This window comes from Manihot esculenta, chromosome 10, assembly GCF_001659605.2.
Source record: "Manihot esculenta cultivar AM560-2 chromosome 10, M.esculenta_v8, whole genome shotgun sequence".
Lineage (NCBI taxonomy): Eukaryota > Viridiplantae > Streptophyta > Magnoliopsida > Malpighiales > Euphorbiaceae > Manihot > Manihot esculenta.
The window spans coordinates 5,186,074-5,205,395 of record NC_035170.2 but is presented as its reverse complement, the minus strand read 5'-3'; the positions used below and the strand labels follow the sequence as shown (position 1 = coordinate 5,205,395).

At 33.2% G+C, this 19,322-nt stretch overlaps 1 protein-coding gene across 3 annotated transcripts; it reads left to right on the top strand.

The window, feature by feature from the left end:
• Positions 1-11,602: 11,602 nt before the first annotated feature.
• Positions 11,603-15,372, top strand: LOC110624581 (synaptotagmin-3). Of its 3 annotated transcripts, XM_021769779.2 has the most exons (12): positions 11,603-11,948; positions 12,747-12,845; positions 12,987-13,037; positions 13,114-13,237; positions 13,320-13,438; positions 13,547-13,648; positions 13,737-13,811; positions 13,920-13,996; positions 14,093-14,342; positions 14,434-14,787; positions 14,875-15,003; positions 15,080-15,372. In XM_021769779.2, the coding sequence occupies exons 1-12, from the start codon at positions 11,838-11,840 to the stop codon at positions 15,206-15,208; spliced, it is 1,620 nt and encodes a 539-aa protein (XP_021625471.1). In that variant the 5' UTR covers positions 11,603-11,837; the 3' UTR covers positions 15,209-15,372. The 3 variants fall into 3 exon arrangements, with proteins under 3 accessions (XP_021625471.1, XP_043816721.1, XP_043816722.1); XM_043960786.1 differs by lacking the exons at positions 11,603-11,948; positions 12,747-12,845; positions 12,987-13,037 and having other exon boundaries at positions 13,217-13,237; positions 13,737-13,822; positions 15,080-15,369; XM_043960787.1 differs by lacking the exons at positions 11,603-11,948; positions 12,747-12,845; positions 12,987-13,037; positions 13,114-13,237; positions 13,320-13,438 and having other exon boundaries at positions 13,471-13,648; positions 13,737-13,822; positions 15,080-15,370.
• The last annotated feature ends 3,950 nt before the right edge of the window (positions 15,373-19,322 follow it).

Below are 19,322 nucleotides of genomic sequence, written 5' to 3'. Positions count from 1 at the left end.
ACTTCATCAGGAAGCTGTTCCAGTTCTTCTTTGGATAATCGGCTAAGCAGATCTGCTTCCTCATTTTCCTCTCGGGGTATTCTTTGAAACCTGATGGTTACTCCTCGACTTGTGAGCTCGGCTTCTAAAGTTTTTACTTTAGCCAGGTAACTTTGCATAAGGGGATCTCTAGCCTGATACATCCCTGTTACTTGGTTGATCACCAGCTGAGAGTCGCTGTTTACCTCGAGATCGGTTACTCCCACTTCTAGTGCCACCAACATCCCATTTATCAGGGCTTCATATTCTACCACATTATTCGAGGCTTTGAACTCTAGACGTAGGGCGTAACACACCTTAAAATCCTCTGGCCCCTTAAGCATTATTCCGGCACCACTGCCCTCAGTGCTTGATGCTCCGTCTACATACAACTTCCAGTTAAATTCTGGATGAGGCTCCCCCTCACGTTCCCGTCCTGCTATCCCTGAGGATGATCCTCCCTGCTCCTCGTTGAATGAGCATTCTGCTATGAAGTCAGCCAAAGCTTGAGATTTTATAGCTGTCCTGGGTCGATATTCTAGACAGTAAGGGCTGATCTCTACGGACCAAGCCAACATCCGACCTGAAGTTTCCGGCCTGCGTAGAATCTTCTTTAAGGGTTGGTCTGTTATCACAACTCCTTGGTGGCCTTCCAAGTAAACTTTGAATTTTCGGACTGCTAGCAATAGGGCGTAAGCCATTTTTTCAATGTTCGAATATCTGACCTCGGTATCTCTGAGTACCTTGCTGACGTAAAAAATGGGTTTCTGTTCCCCTTCTTCCACCCTTACTAACACTACGCTGACTGCTTGTTCTGAGGCTGCCAAGTATATCAAGAGTTCTTCTCCTTTCATAGGACTACTGAGGACGTGGGGCGAGCTGAGATATCTTTTAAGCTCTGCGAAGGCCTTCTGGCAGTCTTCTGTCCATTCAAAGTTTGGCACCTTCCTCAATTTTTTGAAAAATGGTAAGCATTTTTCTGCTGACCTTGACATGAATCTGTTGAGTGCTACTACTCTTCCGGTTAGTCTTTGGACGTCCCTTACATAGGTCGGCTCTGGCATTTTCAATATGGCTTCTACCTTCTCCGGGTTAGGCTCGATGCCTTTTCCGCTCACCATGAATCCCAAGAATTTTCCTCCTCTAATAAAGAAAGCACACTTTGCTGGGTTCAACTTCATTCTGTACTGGTTTAATACCCCGAATACCTCCCTCAAGTCTGCTATGTGCTGCTGGAAATTTGGGCTTTTGACCACCATATCATCTACATAAACTTCTACATTCCTGCCAATCTGATTTTTGAAGATTTTATTCATCAATCTTTGGTACGTTGCCCCAGCATTCCTCAATCCGAATGGCATAGCTCTGTAGCAATAAGTCCCATCTTTAGTTATAAACGAGGTCTTTTCCTCATCCGACCTTTCCATTGGGATTTGATGATAACCAGACATAGCATCCAAAGAAGACATATAATCAAAACCGGCCGTAGAGTCGACCATTTTATTAATATCAGGAAGTGGATAACAATCTTTAGGGCAGGCCTTATTTAGGTCAGTAAAATCTATGCACATCCTATATTTGCCATTGGCTTTTTTGACTAATACAGGATTTGCTAACCACTGTGGGTACATAACTTCCCTAATAAAGCCTGCCTCCTCAAGTTTCTGCACCTCTTCCTTGGTGGCCTGCTGCTTCTCTCTTCCTACTACTCTCTTCTTCTGTTTTACTGGCTTGGCTTCGGGGAGTACATTCAGCTTGTGTGTCATTACCGTAGGGTCAATTCTAGGCATGTCGGAGGGCTTCCAGGCGAAACTAGACGCATGACCTCGGATCAGGGCCATGACTTCAGCTTTTTGTTCTTTAGTGAGGCCGGCGTTGAGACTAAAGACCTTTTCTACCTCTGCTTCTGATAAAGGGAAAATCTCCAGCTCCCCCACCGGTTCTGTCCTGACCTCTGTTTTCTCATCCCGAACCTCTAGAACTTTCGAGTCAAGAGCTTCTCCAGTGGAGCTTGGTTCTGCTACTGTGGCTAAGTATACTACTCTTGCCTCTTCCTGGCTACCCCGGACTATTCCCACTCCTTCTTCTGTTGGAAATTTAAGCGCCAAATACCTGATACTGGTGACAGCTTCGAAATTGAACAGCGCAGGCCTCCCCAAGATCACATTATAGCTTAACGGAAGTTTGACCACTAAAAATACCTCATGGTGAGTACGAGTTCTGGGTGCTTCACCTAAGGTGAGAGTCAGCTTCACCTTCCCTTCCACGAGCACCGCTACTCCTCCGATCCCCTTGATTGGTGCTTGGTCTCGGACCAACTGTTCTTCCAGAATTCCCATCTGCTGAAAAACCTGGTATGGTAGCAAGTTGACTTTACTCCCGTCATCCACTAAGACCTTCTTTACCCGATAATTGTGAATGACGGCTTCAATGACGAGCGCGTCATCATGGGGCATCTGAATACCATGAGCATCTTCTGAAGAGAAGGTGATTGTCATGGGAGAGTGGTCAACGATCTGCATGACCTCGGTGCTGCTGGTCTCTCCCTCCCGATTTCTCTTCTTCCCTCGGCGGCCCATCCGTCCTCCCGTTCCTCCAACAATCATGTTGATGGTCCCACTGGATCCATCATTCACTGGTCCCGTTCCTGTTCTCCTCGGCGCCTGAACCGCCGGACTGGGTTGAGGCCTTTGTCCCTCTGATTTCTTTATAAAGTTCTTGAGGTGCCCCCTCTTTATTAACCTCTCGATCTCTGCTATCAACTGGAAGCAGTTGTTGGTATCGTGGCCATGCGTCCGATGATACTGACAATATTTGTCAGGATTCCACTGGTCTGCTTCCGACTTCATAGGTTTGGGCCACTGGAGGAATTCCTTATCTTGGACAGCCATGAGCACCTCGGCTCTGGACGCATTTAGTGGAGTTGGCTTCTCAGGGACCCAAGGGGGAGGCAATCTTGATTCAGGGACCCGTGGAGGGGGAGGCCTTTGATCCCTTCGCTCCCAGGCCTGCTTGTACGGCTCGGGTCTCTTGCTGTGTTTCTTTTCATGTTTCTCCGGCCTCCTTTCTTCTGAGGCTTTTTCTTTTCCTGTCATCCTTTTGGCAAATCGGCTTGTTACTAAGGCGTCGTCCTGCCTTATATACTTCTTCGCTCTCTGCATCAGCTCGGCCAGGGAGGTCGGAGGCTTCCTGCTTAAGGAACCGAAGAACTCGGCAGAGGTCGTTCCCTTTTGCATCTCTTCTACCGCCCTTCCTTCATCGAGATCGGGAATCTGCAGGGCCTCTGTATTGAAACGAGCGACATACTCTCTGAGTGATTCACCCTCTCTCTGCCTTACTGTCTCCAAGTAGCTCGTCTTCCTCTCTGCCGGCACCCCGGCTATAAATCGACTGATGAAGCGAATGGCTAGGTCTCCGAAACTCCTGATACTTCCGGCCTCAAGGCTGTTGAACCACGCCCGCGCTGGTCCCGAGAGCGTCGTTGGAAATACTTTACACATTAAGGTATCCGACAAAGTTTGCAACTCCATGAAGGTCTTATAGTTCATGACGTGCTCCCTCGGGTTACCAGTTCCATCATAAGCCGCCATTGATGGCATCATAAACTTCTTAGGGACAGTCTCTTGCTGCACCCACTTTGAGAAAGGGGAAGAAGTAGGCAAAGAGGTTTGGCTTTGGTCTTTCTTACCTAGCTCGGCGAGGAGCTGTTCTCTCAATTTCTTCAACTTTTGGTCCACCTTCTCGTCTTCTGGGCTAAGTTTTTTCTCCAGGTGGTACTCCTCCTCCTCTGCTTCAGTTCCCGTCCACCCAGTTATTTCGGCGGAATAGTTATCCACCTCCTCATTTTCTATCATCTCTCTCGCCCTCCTCGCATGGATTCGGGCCTCCGGTCCTTCTTCTTCGCCGGCTTTTCTTCCTCTTTCTTCAGTATCGCGGCTGCTGGTTCCAAGTGGGGGGCATTTTTTCTCTTTCCCATGCAGGACCACTCACACCACGCCATGAGCGTGTGTTCAGGAAAAGGAAAGCCAGTCAACCATCCACTTCTCAGCATCCTGCACCTCAAGAAGCAACAACAGAAGTGAGAGTCAATGAACCAGCACAAAGAGCACCTCCAGAAGCACCACAGCAGGACCAGAATCAAGTCCATGAAGACGTAGCCCCTAACCAGTCAATACAGGCTCGTCTTGACAGAATTGAGACCAGAATGAACAATGTGGAGCACTTGCTTCAAATACTGGTGAATCACTTCCTGCCCACAGAACAGCAAATACAGTGATTTGGCTGGGTGACTTGCCCAAATCACTGGGGCGATTTGCCCAAATCACCCACATCCCAGGCAGTCCCTTTCCTTCTCCTTATTAATTCTCTTCATATTCATGTTTTAACATTGGGGGCAATGTTTGGGATAGGTGTGGGGGTGTTTAGGGAACATTTCTTTTTTTCACCATGCTTACATGTTTAGTTTTCTTCTACATCCTTTTTGTTTATTTTTGCTTAGGTCTTACCTCTTTCACACACCAGAAATTTTTTCTTCTCTACCACACATATGCACACACACACAGAACTTTGTTTTTCTAGCCTATTTCTTTACTCAGCATAGATGACTAAGTCAAAAGAGTTCCTTACCTCATGACCCCATTAAATTATCCAACCCTTTAAACCTAAATTGAACCATGCACAATGTGTAGCCTTTACTTAGGAAGTTCTTTTTCTTGAATTGAGTCCTTGAACCTGCTGTGGCCAATAGGAAAGGAAAATAAAATACATGCAATAAAAAGTTAGTGTAATTCTCTTAAGTTGATTTGCCCAAATTGTTATAAAAAAGGAAAAAGAAAAAGAAAAACTCAGCAAATCAAAAAGCACAAAAAGCACAACCTGTTCCTATGATCTAAGACTATGAACTGTGCCTAAAAGCCACTTGGAGAAGTGACTGACTGAGTAACCGGGGGTGTATCACCCATGTACACAATCGCGTAAAAAGGTCAGTGACTTTTTCAAGCAAATAAAGTTTCGATGGTCTAAGATTATGAACAGAGCTAGTAGCCACTTGGACAAGTGACCAACTGAGTAACCGGGGGTGTATCACCCATATGCACCATCGCGTAAAAAGGTTGGTGACTTTTTCAGGCAAGGATAAAAGGTGCTGGTAATTAAAAATGCTTAAAATAGGGCAAGTCACTCTTAAGGGATTGCATTAATCCTAATATAAATTAATAAGCATGATCAAATAAAAAACTTTCCCTTGGCCATGGTGAGCGATAGGAAACAAGGAAAGAAGGGGACAACCTTAGTACATGCATCCTACACTGTAGTGTTTCAATTTAGGAGTCTAGGGGAGGCTGATTAAGTGGTACTTAGGATCAAAAGAAAAAGGGGCTTGATTGACTAAAGTTGTTTGTTGCTTGAGGACAAGCAAAAAGCTAGGTGTGGGGGTATTTGATCAAGCATAATTTAGCCACATTTTTATCATATCTCTTACTGTTTATTTACACATTTTTCTAGCTTATTTTGTGTTTTTGTTATGTTTTTACAGAAAAGGAAGAAATTAAAAAGTTGGAGAAAAAGTGAAGAAAAAGCTGGAAAAGTGATTGGGTCAAAGTGACTTGCCCAAGTCACTCGCAGGAACTGGCCAAGTCATTCGCAGAGTCAAAGGCAAAAACTGGACTGAATCCCAGAGAGTGATTAGGGCAGATTGGGCAAGTGACTTGCCCAAGTCACTCGCAGGATTTGCCCAAGTCACTTTAATAGCAGAAAATACAGAAGAGGCGGGAAAAGAGCAGAAATTAGAAATTCAAAGAAAAGAAGTCCAAGTCCACTTCAAACACCACAAGATCAGTCCCAAGAGCCACGCCCTTCACTTAGAGAGTTCCATTCTCAATCAAATACAAAATCCAAAGAGGAATCAAAGACTACAAAGAAGACCAAATCAAATTGAGATTCCAAAACCCTAATCAAATTGGAATTGGGATTCTCCAGCTATATAAGGGCAACATCCAAACCAGCATAGAATCATCATCTTTCAGCATCTGCCATCATCGAAAATTCTCCAGCAACACAGCAGAAACTTTCTTTCTTTCTTTTCTTCTTTATTTTGTGTATTTTGGTCACCATGAGTGGCTAAATTCATTATTTTCTAGTTGAAGTTGAGAATATTCAGATTTGTGATGAATTGGGAGGTTTAATACTCCATTGTTGAACTCTTGTTTGTTTCAATATTTATGCAATCTGACCTTTTCTTTAAATATTACTTTCCTTTTAGAATCAATAAGGGCCCATTGCTTTTAAATTGCTTAGTAATATTGTTTGAATGATTTAGGTCCGTAATTGCTTAGATTGTTCAAATACACATTTAATCAGGTTGTATGATCTAAACTTGACCACGCGGTTGGCAAGGATAGAATTGGGTTTCTCTAAGTCTTAATGCAATCAACAGTTGTTCGATGCTACAATGCCCCAAGGACGTTCCTTGGCAACTTGTTGATTAGTGTTTGATTAGCGAACGTTTCCTAATCAAACTAGAACTAAGGAGAAATTTGGATTGTGAGAAGCGTCTTCCACAACCAAAACTAATTTATTGAAGTCAAATAGGAGTCTTTAATAAATCAATGATCAATTCTGAACAAACTGAATTAGACTCATACTTCAGCTAGAATCTCTTTCTCATTGGAATTCCTTTTCAATTAAATTATTGTTCTCTTTTACTTTTAGATTTTAACTCATCAAAACAAACCCCCCATCTTTTACTTATTTGTTATTACTTGCCTTAGTCATTATTAGGAAGATACTTGGTGTCAATTCCCTGTGGTTCGACCCTATTGCCACTATCTACAAATTTATTTGTTGATTGATAATAGGTTATTTTTGACGGCTTCGACAACCGCCTATCAAGGTGGTACTCCTCCTCCTCTGCTTCAGTTCCCGTCCACCCAGTTATTTCGGCAGAATAGTTATCCACCTCCTCATTTTCTATCATCTCTCTCGCCCTCCTCGCATGGATTCGGGCCTCCGGTCCTTCTTCTTCGCCGGCTTTTCTTCCTCTTTCTTCAGTATCGCGGCTGCTGGTTTGAAGACGGTCAGGTGCAGGTCGGGGGTCATTGGTCTGAGGTTCCTCTACAACCGGGAGTGTATTTACTGGGGTGTTGAGGCCTCTCTGTTGCATTATCTGCCCCAACCAGTGGGCGGTATTCTGTAACTGGAAAGCCATGTTTTGAAGATCCTGGTTAGACAAGGTAACGGCGGGAGTATTCCCTGCCAAACTTGGCGAGGGATTAAGAGGAACAGGTGTTTGGTTGTTTAATGTCGTAGGACTAGAAAAGGAGAATTGTTGCCCCTCTTGGGCAGAGCCTAGGTCATTTGGGACGTTAAGGTTACTTTCTTGGTGATTAGCCATCGTGGATCTCAGTGGGTTTCTTTAAGAGTGAAAACTCCGGTGATGAAAAGATCTCCGTCGTTTCCCACAGACGGCGCCAATTGATGATCTGAGATCCAATAGAATAGGGTTTTACAAGGGTTTTGGTATTGAAGAATAAAGCTTGGTCCATCTCTCTAGAGGGGTATCCCTTTTATCCTTTCTGTCTGCTTGCTGATGACGTACTACGGCTCTACTATGATTGGGCCACGCGTCTCTGCCATACAGATATGGGCGTACGAGGATATCAGGCGCCTGCTCCATGCGTAACGGCCTCTGATTCTCCCCCGTGCGTACGCTCGAGCGGATCTGCCAGGCTGTATGACGAGTCTCGTTCTGGATCCTGGGCTGGGCCGAGAGCTGGGCTGGACGCGGAACCCAGGAGGAGAAGGAATCCGTGGGGAGGTTATACGGGCTGGGCTGATCTCGATTAGGAAAAATCTGGTGGAGTCCGGCCTCAGGGGTCTGATGATCCGGGCCTGTTTTACTTGAGAGAGCATGCGGTCTTCCTTTCATGGGCTATGACCTTAATCTAGGCCCAGGATTGGGGGTAGGGAAATCCAGCGGTCATCAAGAGATAATATATGTTTTAATGATCAAAATATTTCTCTAAGTGATTAATTTTATTTTATAATAAAAAAATTATTTTTATTTATTATTTTAATTTTTGAATATCTGTGAACTTGTTAGTTTTATCTATTATTGTTATTTTTTTATTTATCATAGTAACAAATCATTTTAATTTTTAAAATCTGTAAGTATGAAATTAAACATTAAAAATTCTAATTTTTCTTCAAATTAGTTTTTATATTTTGTAGGTATAAAATTACAGATTTAAAAATTAAATTTTAATTTTAATATTCATGGATCATAATTAGAATTTGTCTAAATTTTTATGAGTATAAGAATTTTTATACTTAATAGAATATCAATTTTTATATTTAAAAATTAAAATTGTTTACTAACAAATAAGAAAAGTAATGGAAACTTTTTCAAAATTATTAAACTAACATAAATTAGCTTTTGTAAGAAGAACTGGTTATCAACATTAAGAACCGTAAGTTCACCGATCTTTTACAATAATAGTAGCATTTCAATTTTTTTATTGCTAAAATAATGAATAAAAGTTACTATTTATTATTGGTATTGCTAAAATAAAGTTATGATCCGACTGAAATTATGATTTGGCTGAAATAAAATGTGAGGTAATTGACGTTTACAACATTCAATCCGATACTCAAGTTAATAAACTGAAAAATGGAGTGAGAATAAAAAAAATTTTAAAATTTAAAAGTAATTGTGTAGAAATTATATATTTTTGACTTTGTGATTATTAATTTTTTATTAATAAAGTTAATTATAGCATTTTTTAAAAGTGTGCCGATTCTATAATTATCAGCGTAATGGAAATCTGTTAAATTATGTCAGCTAACGATAATTTTATATTATTATTGGATTAATAGCAAAATTACTCTAGAATATACAAAGAAAAGAATAGAAAAAATAATATTTAAATTTCTTCCAACAATAAATTAAAAGATAAAATATAAGCAGAAGAGAAGAAGAAGAAGAGATTGAGAGTAGTTATTTTTAGAGAGGAAACAGGAATTTATTATACCGTAGAAGACATGATTCAAAAAAGACATCTCTTTGAAAAGGCACTGGCAGTATTTAAAAATTAAAATAAAATGAAAATTTAGGTTTTTAATATCAACGGCCACCTTTAAAGGTCAAAGGCAAAGCTAGCAGATTGGTCGCTCTAATAAACAAATGAATTTACGGTATTTTATTGATAAATGGTCAATAATTTTATTATTAATATCCATAAATTATCAATAATTTATTTTAATAATTATTTTTTTAATAATTTAATAAATTATTTATGTAATAAATTTTAATTTATTATTATTAAAAATTTTATTATTGTTGTTCCATTATTTTTTTTATCGATGAAAATTTTCAATTTTGTTCAACTTAAAAAAAATTAATTGGAAAGAAATAAAATTGATACATGTCCAAATCATTTATTCCAAATAAAGCATAGTGATTCTCCATTTGAGAGAATTGTCTTCCAATTGCCACACATTTTATTACAAAAGCTATTTATCAATTAAGACTTTATTTAATCTTATTTTTAGAGTGTACCAGAATAAATTAATTTATTTATAAAAATATATTAAGAATTTTTTGTATAAATTATTAATACTGACAATTATTTTTGAAAATCAAAATAGTATTACATATATATTTATATATATATTTGCCACTAATTATTATTATGGACAGATATATAGAATAAAGTAATTTTACTTTTAAAATATATACAATTAAAAATAAATTTTAAATAATATTTTAAGTTTTTGTATAACAATCTTAGAGAAACGGCGATTCTTTAAGAAAATAATACATTATACAATTTAATTAACATATTATTATATTTTTTTAATATTGATGCGAGTAGTATTATGTGGTGATTAATTAAAAAATATAAGACGGTAGGGATATATGGTAGTCATTCCAACGCTCAAATCAATAAATTTAAAAATAAGACTAATATAAAATTTGAGAATATTAATATAAAATAATTACATATTTTTATTTTTAAAATAATTTTTTTTATATCGTAATAAAATAATTAGATGATAATATAGTCGGTTAATTGATAGAAGATCTTATCGAACTAATTGGACGAACGGAAATTATGTGATTATAGACATATAAGAAATCTGCTAAATTCTGTCGGGTAATGATAACTTTATAAGAAAATTTAACCTATTCAGAGTAGAGTAGAACGGGCCTTGATGTTAAATTTAGGAGAGAGTATAAATCAGTTTGAACCGAAAAATCGAATTGAACTGATCAATTTTGGTTTAATAGTTTGGTAAATCAAAATATTCGATTCGGTTAGTATTTTTCAGTTTATTCAGTTTTCGATTCGATTTAAACGTGTTAAACAAATGATAAAACGAATAACCGATTTTAGATATATTTTTATTATATAAAATACTGATTTTATACATATTTTTAAATTTTATATGAATTTATATGAATTTTTTTTAAGTATTATCATTATATGTTTAGATAATATTTATTGGTAAATTTATAAGAAATATTTATTAAATTATTCTACTGAAATTAAAAGTAAAAAGTTAAAAGAAATTACAGATTTCAATTTGAAATAATCGAATCGAATCAAACTGATTTTTATCGATTCGATTCGATTTGATTATATTTTCATAATTAATTTTTTTAATTTTTAATTTTTTTACAATTTAATTTTTAATTTTTTCGATTTAATTCAATTCAAAACTGAACCGATTAATTATACAGTCCTAATTAAATTGGGTGTTAAAATATTTCGATTTTCTTTAAATAAAACTGTATTATTCACTTATTAAATTTTCATCCGGTAATTTTTATTTTATAATAACAGTACACAACTCATCTTAAATGAGATTTTATGTAATATTAAATATATATTTTTTATTAATAAATAGAAAAAAAGAAATTAAAATTATTATTAAAATACCCAGCAGCATAGGTTCCCCTAGGATCTTGCCATCTAATGGTCAGGTGTGAAGGCTAATAATTTAATATACACAAAAAATAAATAATTATAATTACTTTGTCAAAGCAAATTAAAGAATTCTTGAAAGCTGTCTTTAATTGCATTATACTCATCCAAATATTATTCCCATTATTTATAATAATACCACAAAACTAAAAAAATAATAATTTATAACATTCTTTAAATAAATAAAAAAGTAGAAAAAATAGTATTTTACTGTTTTTTAATAAAAATAAAGTTTAACTAACTCTTATTTTCACTAGAGGAAATATTGAATAGTGAAATTTGAAATTTTATACTTATATTTTCTTCAATAACACAATCATTTTTTTTTTTTGAATACCACTAGAGGGAATATTTTATTTGAAAAATATTTTTTTTAAATAATTTATTTTTTCTTATTTAATTTTAATTTTAAAAATAAAAATATATTAATAATTTTATATGTAAAAATTTTAATAACAATCTTAAAACCTGGATTTTAAATTTTAATTATAATTAAATCATATAGCTTGTGAGTATAGAAAAGTATTTTTATTATAATTAATTATTAGAGAACACATTGAGCACGTAACCTTGCTCTTGAATTTGATTTAGTTTTGTAATAAAGAGGAAGCTGTCTCGTTAAGCACTACCTGGCTTCTGTTTTGGCAGGTTTCTTAGGCTGGTTCCTTCTATGCTCCTTGTTTTCTTGTCTATTCGATACGTTTCCTTGCAAAATATTAGATTTTCTAGCCTTCCCTTTTATTCTTTTTCTTGCTTCTTCTCCATTGGAACTCTGCCAGTTGTAAAGATGATCTCTTTTTAAGTACACGCGATGCTCTTGATTTTCTTCATAAGGAAATGGGATCGTTGAGCACTTTCTTGGGAATTATTGGTTTTGGATTTGGACTTCCTATTGGAGTTTTACTTGGGTTCTTTCTCTTTGTTTATTCTCATCCTAAAGATGTTAAGGTACTCAAATATCTCAACATATTTTCTTAGTTTTCCATGTCTTTCTGTCTTCTGTACTACTTTCTTGGAATCCAATCATCTGGTTTTCGTTTGATGATGTTATGTTGTAAATAACTAGAGTAGAGATTGGGGTTTTAATGGGTTGTTTAATCTGATTGGTGGATTAACTGGAATGCACTGAAATGATCTAATGGCCCTTTTCTTTGTCATGAATTGTTTTCCCTTCACCTTCTGAATTTAATTGAAATGAACTGTTGCATTAGCGTTTTATTATTCCTCTTCAAAATGATCAAGGAGGAATAAGATTAAGTTTTTTATTTTTAACAATTTGAACCACATTTCAATGGATGGTTTTCATATTTATGGTGCAGAAGAGTTGTTTGATTGAATGACCATTTGAAGGAGCATTCATCTCTTTGAATGGGAAAATCTATTCACTGCATGTTTGGAGTCACTTATACAAATAATGTCCCAGAGGACTCATTTTTTAGAGCTTCAATTTCATGATAAAAATGGACTGCAATTGAACAATGTGAAACTCCAGCTTGACCAATTCCAAAAATGCTCTGTAAAAGAATTAAAGATTTGTTCATTAGAAAGGATGAATAAGGAAACTCTTTTAATCATGCTTTTTGCATCATCATTTGGGGAAGTACAATCCTTTTACTATTTACTTCAGCTGATTGCATATTCAAAAATAAGCAGGTTGAACTTACAGTAATGACTGTTCATTGAACTTCATCATCTTTATTTTCTGGTTGGCTGTTTTCATTTTGAGTGTGGACTGTCTAATATTAGGATCCAGTGGTTAGACCTCTTCATGAATTGGACTCGAGCACCTTGCAAGATATCCTGCCTGCGATTCCATTGTGGGTGAAATGCCCGGATTATGAACGAGTAAGCTTAGTGTATTTGGCTTGTACATTGTCACTAACAAATATATTTAGTTTAGTTGTAGTTGTCTTGTGTGATTTCTGTTGTTGCTTTACAGTAAAAATTTAGTTAATTTTGATGATTGGTATTTGTCTGAATTTGCAGGTCGACTGGTTAAACAAGTTTCTTTTGAATATGTGGCCTTACCTTGACAGGGTAATTTGATCACTTGAATAGTCTTGATGCTGATGCATTTTTAATCATAGTGTTCATTAATCCTTATCTTGCACAGGCAATTTGTGCTACAATAAAAAGTACGACAAAGCCTATATTTGCAGAGTACGTTGGGAAGTATATGATAGAAGCAATTGAATTTGAGCATCTTACTCTTGGAACTCTTCCTCCTACCATTCATGGTAAGTCCTTCATGTAATTTTTTTTTGTTTTTAATTTTATTTTTAATTTTATTTTAATTTGGACAATATTGTAATTTTTCAGGTGTCAAAGTATATGAGACTAATGAGAAGGATTTAGTCATGGAACCAGCAATTAGGTGGGCTGGCAATCCCAATATAATTTTGGTGTTAAAACTAATGTCTTTACAAGTCAAAGTTCAGGTCAGAATGAGTCCAAAGACATAAACTTTGATGAAACAATGGTCTTGTTTGTTAGTTTCTACTAAGAAGAAGCATATCCTCTAAAAGATTGATGAAGCTTTTCTGCAGCTAGTTGATCTGCAAATATTTGCAGCACCGCGGATTGCATTGAAGCCTCTACTACCTACATTTCCATGTTTCGCAAACATTGTCGTCTCCTTGATGGAGAGGGTAAGCACTAAGTAGTATCTTGATTTTTGCCAATTAAAAGCAAATTGCTAAATGTTTTTGTAAATGGTGATTCTTCACTTATCTGCAGCCACATGTAGATTTCGGACTAAACATTCTGGGTGGCGATGTAATGTCTATACCTGGCCTGTACCGATTTGTTCAGGTGCTACACTGGTAATACTTATATGAATAGGTTCAGGCTATGTTTTCTTTGTCTGAAAATGGATATTAAATCTATAATTTATTAACTAACTATTCTAGATACTTGCAGGAGATTATCAGAAAACAAGTAGCAAGCCTTTATCTTTGGCCCCAGTCTCTTGATATACCTATCCTTGACTTATCAACGTAAGCATATATTGGATGAATCATAGCAAGATTCTTTTATTTAGAAAGAATCTGCGCAATCTAATTGATATTATTTTGTTTTATTTTTTCATTTAGTGTGGCTGTAAAGAAGCCTGTGGGGATACTGCATGTGAAGGTTGTGCGGGCAATGAAACTCTTGAAGGCTGATTTCTTGGGAACATCTGATCCATATGTTAAACTCAGCCTGAATGGAGAGAAGCTGCCGGCAAAGAAAACCACAATCAAGAAGAATAATTTGAATCCTGTGTGGAATGAGAACTTCAAGCTTATAGTCAAGGATCCTCAGTCTCAAGTTCTTCAACTACAAGTGTTTGATTGGGACAAGGTTTCATTTTAAAATCTAAATATTAATTGCTTTTTTCATTTTTCACATTTAAATTGCAATGAGAGTTTAAACTACAGAACTTGTTTTGCAGGTTGGTGGACATGACAGATTAGGAATGCAGTTAATTCCTCTAAAAATCCTGACACCCCATGATACAAAAGAATTTACTCTTGATTTGCTCAAACACACAAATATTTCAGATCCTCAAGACAAGAAGCAAAGAGGGCAAATTGTGGTAGAGTTAACTTTTGTGCCTTTTAAAGAAGATAGTGCCAAATTCAATGACCCTTTGAATGGTGGAGATGAAAAGTCCTTTGAAGATGAGAGATTGAGTGGAGCAGGCTTACTTTCAGTTATAATTCAAGGAGCTGAGGATGTAGAAGGGAAGCATCACAATAATCCATATGCCTTAGTCCTTTTCAGGGGAGAAAAGAAGAAAACAAAGGTGAAATTGGTTGGCATTCATACATATTACCACCTTGATCTTTTGATTCTACTGTTCATTCTTATACCAGTTATCACTCTTTCACAGATGATCAGAAAAACTCGTGATCCACGATGGAACGAGGAATTCCAGTTTACACTAGATCAGCCTCCTTTACATGAGAAGATCCATATTGATGTTATGAGCAAGCGGACACGGTTTAGTTTCCGGGCAAAGGTACTGCAAAAACATGATCATGTTTTTCTTCTGATATACATAATTGTTTTCACAATGATCATCCTGTATAATGTAGGAAACATTGGGCCATGTGGAAATAAATCTTGATGATGTTGTGCATAACGGACGTATCAACGAAAAATACCATCTAATCGATTCGAAGAATGGAGTGATACATGTTGAGATAAGGTGGGATACAGTTTGAGAAATGGAGTGAAACTATTTTCAGATCATACAATAGCTACAGAGTTTTATTACAGGACCAAGAGAAAACACAACAATGTATGTCTTTCTTTCTTGCTTGCTTACTGCAATTATGCCAAATGTTGTCCAAACTTCAAACACTTATCTATATCCTTTTAAATATCTATTTTTTTAGGTAATTTTTTATCAAAAAACTTAATTTTTTATTCCAATGCCTGAAAATACTTTTTTTTTTTAAATAATAAAAAATTATGCAGATTTAAAAATCATGAAAAATTTTACTATAAAAAATCAATTAAAAGAGGCCCCAACTCTTTGGGCCAAAATGATTTGATCCAACATAATGAGTAAACTGCTGCAAGTTGGAGCAGCCCTAAAGCCAGCTTATGAAATTTGTATTTTGTTCCAAAATACAAAAGGACTAATAAGTAATATTATTTTTATAAAACTGAGATATCAATTAATGAATTTTTTCATATAATATAAAATAGATAGTAAAAATATTTAAAAATTAAAATTAATAGAAAGACTTATTAATAGTTTTTTAAATTTTTTTTAAAATTAAATAATTAATTAATAAAATTTTTATACTATAAAAATTAAATAATAAATTTTAAAAAATAATAATAAAAAGAAAACCCACCATGTTTAGATAACATAAAAAGTGTTGAGATTAGATATGATAAGATAGAAGTCAAAATTTAATAAGATAATGCTATCTTTTTAGTTGTCTAATAATATCATCACTTGAAGTTTCTACCAATTAATACAACTCACAATGGCAACCCCACTAACTAGTATTTAGAAGCAAATTGGTTTTTTTCTTTTTTTATTTTTTAAATAACAAAATTGAAGAAACCCTAATTGGAGGAGTCAATTTGTGCGAAAACTTTTAACTCAATTATAACATAGAAACAAGCATGGGATTGGGCAAGTGTAATAATAGAAATGATGTTCAATTTTTAAGACAAGATGTGGACCCCACAGAATGCATGGGATTAGGTTTGACTTGCTGATCATCAACAGTTGTATTTCAATTCTCATGTGACATCATGATTAAGGATAGCCACCTTGTTGTAGTGGATTTCTGCATGGCTGTACTAATCTTCTTTTTTATTATTTTTTTATTATTATCTTTTGAAGGAAATGATGAAGAAAACTGACTTGTAATAATGCTCTAACTATTTTATTATTTTTATATTAGTTAAATGCTTATGCAATTTATAATTTATTATTAATTATAATAATTATAAATTATAGATTTAATTAATTAATTAAAGATGATATAAGCTTATACATCCAAGAAAAAGGGAATATCAATGTGGTGTGGTGAGAAAACCTAGTTGATATGATATAATATTAAGGATTTGAGTGGTTACAAACTATGTGAACTTTCTTTAATATTTTTTGATAATTTTTTTTAATTAAAAATTAAAGATCGAACGAAATATCTAAGATCCACTTAAATGTATTTATTATCGGATTAAATTTATAAAATATTTTTTAATAATTGTTATTATTTTAAATATTATAAAAAATAGATAATAATAATCAAAATCTTAGTGGAGGACATGTTAGATGTATTCTTTATATAATAATATGTAATTTATTTTTAAAATTGTGAAATTAATTAATAAATTTTTGAATAATTAAAAAAAAAAGGGGAAGTTTTAGGTTTGTATAGGTGGTTGACTTGCCCTAGAAAGTCTGGCAAATATAGAGGAGAGAGTAAAGGGAATCCAATCCTTTCACACAGAAAGGGTTTTGATGAGGATTGTTTGAATGATAAGGCATATCTCCACTACTACTGAAATGCAAAGGAGAGAGAGAGATGTGTGGGTCTCAAAAGGATGGAGTGGTTGTTTGTTTTGTGGGGGAGAGAGGGATAAAACTTTTTAGCATTGTAAAAGGATTTCCCTTTTGATGAAAGGTTTGTCTTTTTGAGACTAACAAAGCTAAGTGGGAATACCATAATCTCCACTACTCTTGGCTTTCTATATTTATATATATACTTTCTTTTTCTTTTTTTATTAGAAAAATTATTTATCGTTTGAAGGAAATTAAATACAATAATTATAGATGAAGAAAATAATTATATTTAGCTAATTATTATAATAGCTATCGATTACTATAATAATTAGTAATTACTATAATTATTAATATTTTCAAATAAGATTTTAATTATTTTATACTATTAAAAATAAAAATATTAAATATTTTTAGTTTTTAAAAGTATAAATATTACATATTTAGATTGTATTGGTTATCATTGTGATTTTTTATTTTTTATTTTATAAAAAAAATATAAAATTTATTTGTTTGACAGTATTGCGTTTGCATTTTTACCGCTCATTAGAAATGATTTTTGAAATTAAAAAATTAAAAACTAAAAATTATATATATTTTTTATTATATATTCTATCAAATCATTATTTTTCTTTATAATTTTTATTAAATTATTATTAAAAATTTTAAAATTTTATCTCACCAATCAAATTTATATTAAATATATATTTATTTAATTAATTTATAAAATATATTTTATATTATTATTATAAAATAAATTTACTATGTAGAAAATTTCATTAATTGAATTTTTAATTTTAAAAAATAAATTAAGATATAAAAAATTCAGTAATTAATTTTTCAATTTTATAAAAATAATTACTAATTATTAATTAATTCTTCTATGTAAAAGGTATTTTAATTTTTTTTATAAAAAAATATTACCATTTAATTTTTATAATATAAAAAACTCATTAATTAATTTTTTTTATTTTAAAAAAATATTAAAACCTCCTTAAAATATTAAAAATATATTAATTAATTCTTTCATCAGTTTTAACTATTAAATATTTTGCACTCATAAATTTAATTTGGTGATAAATACATTTAAATAAATAAAAAATTTTAAATTTTATTCTCTCAATCTTCAATTCTCATTTAAAAAGACTATTAAATATTTTACTATTTATTCTCATTTAAAAAAAATTATTAAATATTTTATTATTTAGTGTATGTAATAAAAGAAAACTCATTAGTTAATTTTCTAATTTTATAAAAATATATATTAATTAATTTTTTTATATTAATAATATTTAAAAATTTTTTATAACACTTAACAACTAAAATTGATGGAAAGATTAATCAATAGATTTTTAAAATTTTTAAAAGGTTTTAATGTATTTTTAAAAATTAATAAATTTTTTTATATTACAAACATTAAAAGATTCATTGGAGGAACTAAATTTAAAATTTAAAAATTAAAAATTTATGGAGGAACTAATCCCTAAATTTTTTAAAATTAAATTTATATTAAATTTATGGAGGAACTAAATTTAAAAATTAAAAATTCATATTAAAAGTAAAATTTAAAAATTAATAAATTTATGGAAAAACTCATCTGTAAATTTTTTAAAATTTTATCAATATTTTAATATATTTTTTAAAATTAAAAAACTCATCAATAAATTTTAGTACATTAGAGATCAAATAATAATTTATTTATTATAATATTATATATTATATAAATATAATTATTGTTAATTTTTACATATAACTATTTATAAAAGTATTTATATTTTTATTTTATATTAAATATCATATTTTAAAAAAAATATTTTATTTTTTATTTTTATATAAAAATTAATGCCCCATTCATAAATATGCCTATACTATTCCAACAGTAAAGGAATATCATTGACTACTGTTAGCTACTTTTATTGACCTTAAAATAATTTTTTATTCATATTCTATTGGTCCATTTCCAACAATTATATTCTACAATAATCCTTCCCAAACTCGTTGTTATTACTTTTCGCAAGGGGAGAGCATATTTTGGTCTAAATCGAAAAATTGAATCGAACCGATTGATTTTAATTTTTCAATTCAGTTTTTTAGAATAATTGGTTTGATTCGATTAATATATTTAAAATTTTTCAATTTTCAGTTCGATTCAATTTAAACATGTTAAATAACCGATCAAATCGGAAAACCGATTTAGTGGCTAGGCTCGAATCCAAGCCCAAGCCCAAGCCCTCCCTTTGGCCTCTCGTATCCAACCCAGCACCCCAACCCCTCTATCCCTTTCGCCCCAAGCCTAACCCAGCAGATTT

Coding starts and splice junctions, on each gene's coding strand:
- LOC110624581 (XM_021769779.2), top strand. CDS start 11,838: ATGGGATCGTTGAGCACTTTCTTGGGAATTATTGGTTTTGGATTTGGA. Junction 13,038..13,113: donor TGTGGCCTTACCTTGACAGG/GTAATTTGATCA, acceptor TATCTTGCACAG/GCAATTTGTGCTACAATAAA. Junction 14,788..14,874: donor GAGAAAAGAAGAAAACAAAG/GTGAAATTGGTT, acceptor ACTCTTTCACAG/ATGATCAGAAAAACTCGTGA.